The sequence below is a fragment of the Solanum stenotomum genome, chromosome 2 (genome assembly GCF_019186545.1).
Source record: "Solanum stenotomum isolate F172 chromosome 2, ASM1918654v1, whole genome shotgun sequence".
Taxonomy (NCBI): Eukaryota; Viridiplantae; Streptophyta; class Magnoliopsida; order Solanales; family Solanaceae; genus Solanum; species Solanum stenotomum.
In genome coordinates this window covers 7,390,518-7,393,975 of record NC_064283.1, presented here as the reverse complement: position 1 = coordinate 7,393,975, position 3,458 = coordinate 7,390,518, and the positions used below count along the sequence as shown (strand labels likewise).

The window sequence follows — 3,458 nt, the reverse complement described above, 5'->3', positions numbered from 1 at the left end:
TGGTCTTTAATTTTTTCATCTCATAACTAATAAATTTTGCGTATCACAAAAAATTAAACTGAAACAAACTGTATGTGTGTATTTGTTTTAGAGGTGATATAATGTGTATCAATGTTTTAGTTTCAAAGCTAATATGTGTATTTGTGATTGCAAAAGAGAGAGGAAATAACTTTGGCGGAGCTCCCACTGCATGACATAACAAGAACTTATGTCCATTAAGCATAAGTTCGATTATTGAAGAATAATACTTGCCTATTTGAAAGGCAAGTTGGGCAATTTCTTCCTATTGCATGTCCACTAGCTCGTCAATTAGGAATTGACCTTTGAATATATTTTGGAGAAGATCTCCCGAGATATTTCCACAACTATAAGCTTAGGTCACAATAGAGACAGCCTTTTAATTCATTGGTATATACTTACATGAACACTGACACATAATTGACTCCCAAGTCGTTCTAATTCTGTCCGTGTTTTACAAGTAAATGCCATTGACTCAGCAAGACTTGAAGTGATTCACTACAATATAAAACTATACTCATCAATAGCCAAAACAAACAACTGAAATCTTTTAGCTTTCAAGATGGTTCCCAAAATATTTTCTTTCCTTCAGATTTTCACTCTCTTCACTGTTACTTTTGCTTCCACTGAGGAAGCAACTGCTCTCCTCAAATGGAAAGCAACTTTTCAAAACCAGAATAATTCCTTATTGGCTTCATGGACACTAAGTGTTGGTGCATGCACGGATTGGTATGGAGTTATATGTTTTAATGGTCAGATAAACAGGTTGAATATTACAAATGCTGGTGTTATTGGTACACTCTATGATTTTCCATTTTCATCTCTACCATTTCTTGAATATGTTGATCTTAGCATGAACCAGCTCTCTGGTATTATACCCCCTGAAATAGGAAACCTCACTAATCTTGTCTATCTTGACTTGTCGTCTAATCAGTTTTCAGGCAAAATCCCATCACAGATTGGCTCACTGTTAAAGGTTGAGAACCTCTTCATCTTTAATAACCAACTTTCTGGTCTCATTCCTAGAGAATTGGGAAATTTGAAAAACCTCACTGATATGAAACTATCCCAAAATAAGCTTAGTGGTTCAATTCCAATTTCTTTAGGTGACTTAACTGAACTCAAACTTTTGTACCTTCATTCTAATCAACTTTCTAGTTTCATTCCGAGTGAATTGGGAAATTTGAAAAACCTCAATGATTTGCAGCTATCTCATAATAAGCTTAGTGGTTCAATTCCAATTACTTTAGGTGACTTAACTGAGCTCAAAATTTTGTATCTTCATTCTAACCAACTTTCTGGTTTCATTCTTAGTGAATTGGGAAATTTGAAAAACCTCAATGATCTGGAGCTATGTGAAAATCAACTTACGGGTTCAATTCCAATTACTTTAGGTGACTTAACTGAGCTCAAAATTTTGTACCTTTATTCTAACCAACTTTCTGGTCTCATTCCTAGTCAGTTGGGGAATTTGAAAAACCTCACAGAGCTGGATTTATCCGAGAATCAGCTTAGTGGTTCGATTGCAATTACTCTAGGTGACTTAACTGATCTCAATTTTTTGTACCTTCATTCTAACCAACTTTCTGGTCTCATTCCTAGAGAATTGGGAAATTTGAAAAACCTCACTGATATGAAACTATCCCAAAATAAGCTTCGTGGTTCAATTCCAATTTCTTTAGGTGACTTAACTGAACTCAAACTTTTGTACCTTCATTCTAATCAACTTTCTGGTTTCATTCCGAGTGAATTGGGAAATTTGAAAAACCTCAATGATTTGCAGCTATCTCATAATAAGCTTAGTGGTTCAATTCCAATTACTTTAGGTGACTTAACTGAGCTCAAAATTTTGTATCTTCATTCTAACCAACTTTCTGGTTTCATTCTTAGTGAATTGGGAAATTTGAAAAACCTCAATGATCTGTATCTACAAGAAAATCAACTTACTGGTCCGATTCCTTCTTCCTTTGGCAATTTGAGAAAGTTACAATTTTTGTATCTCCGTGCCAACAAACTTTCTGGTTCTATTCCAAAAGAACTTGCATATTTGGATAACTTAGTAGAGCTGATACTAAGTGAAAATCAGTTTTCAGGCCATTTGCCTGAGCATCTTTGCCAAGGTGGGAAACTTGAGAACTTCACGGTGGCCAGTAACAAGTTAACAGGACCAATACCAAGAAGCTTGAGCAAGTGCTCCAGTTTTAAATGGGTCCGCTTTAACAACAACAGTTTCACTGGGGATTTATCTGAAAATTTTGGTATCTATCCAGAGCTTCTGTTCATTGATTTGAGCGACAATGATTTTCATGGTGAACTCAGCAGTAACTGGGGAAAATGCAAAAATTTAATTGATCTGCGTGTAGCCAGAAATAACATTAGTGGTAGCATACCACTAGAGATTGGAAATGTCAAAGGACTTCTAGGACTTGATCTTTCATCGAATCATTTGATTGGGCAGATTCCAAAGGAATTTGGAAAATTAACCTCTCTAGTTAATCTTTTTCTGCAAAACAACCGAATTTCTGGCAATATACCTGAGGATTTTGAGTCACTAACAAAGTTAGAGACCCTAGATCTGTCAAACAATAGATTGAATGGGTCAATCCCGATGTGTATAGTAGATTTCGTGCACTTGTTTCAGTTGAACCTGAGCAACAACAAGTTTGGCCAGAAAATTCCAAAGGAGATATGGAGGATAGCTCAGCTTAATGTACTTGATTTGAGCTATAATCTTCTGGTTGGAGATATACCCCCTCAGTTAGCCAATTTGAAGGTGTTGGTAAACTTAAATCTTTCCCACAATGGCCTATCTGGGCGCATTCCTCAAGAACTTGAAAGTTTGACTGGTTTGCAGGATGTCGTATTGTCATACAATGAGTTGGAAGGTCCAATCCCTAATAATAAGGCTTTTATCAATGCCTCATTGGAGGGTAATAAAGGTCTTTGCGGAAATGTAGCAGGACTCCAGCCTTGTGAAAGGCCGTCTTCTATGGTGAAGAAGCACTCAATGGCGAAGGGATGTAAACTCACCCTCATCACTGTACTTCCTGTTATGGGAGCACTGGTACTGCTCTGTCTTTTCATTGGTGTTCTCTTTATGTGTAATAAAAAGAGGAGAGTTAGAGAAGTTGAAAGAAGGGATGGTGATGGTTGGCTTTCGATATCCATGTTAGATGGGAAGGAATTGTACAGGGACATCTTAAACGCCACAGAAGAGTTTGATGAAAAATTTTGCATTGGGCGAGGAGGTCACGGAAGTGTTTACAAGGTAAACCTTCCATCATTAGGGAATATTGCTGTGAAGAGACTTCATTCTTCATTTCAGAATACACATCCCAAAAGCTTCATCAATGAAGTAAGGGCATTGACTGGGATTAAGCACCGAAACATTGTGAACCTCTACGGCTATTGTTCGAAAGCACAACACTCACTCTTGGTTT

The 3,458-nt window shown here is 37.0% G+C and overlaps 1 protein-coding gene across 1 annotated transcript in view; it reads left to right on the top strand.

The window, feature by feature from the left end:
- Positions 1–580: 580 nt before the first annotated feature.
- LOC125854823 (MDIS1-interacting receptor like kinase 2-like) overlaps positions 581–3,458 on the top strand; it is a 6,319-nt gene continuing 3,441 nt past the window's right edge. Inside the window, exon 1 of the mRNA XM_049534408.1 lies at positions 581–3,454. Within this exon, the coding sequence (XP_049390365.1) occupies positions 581–3,454 (2,874 nt within the window). The remainder of the gene's footprint in view (positions 3,455–3,458) is intronic.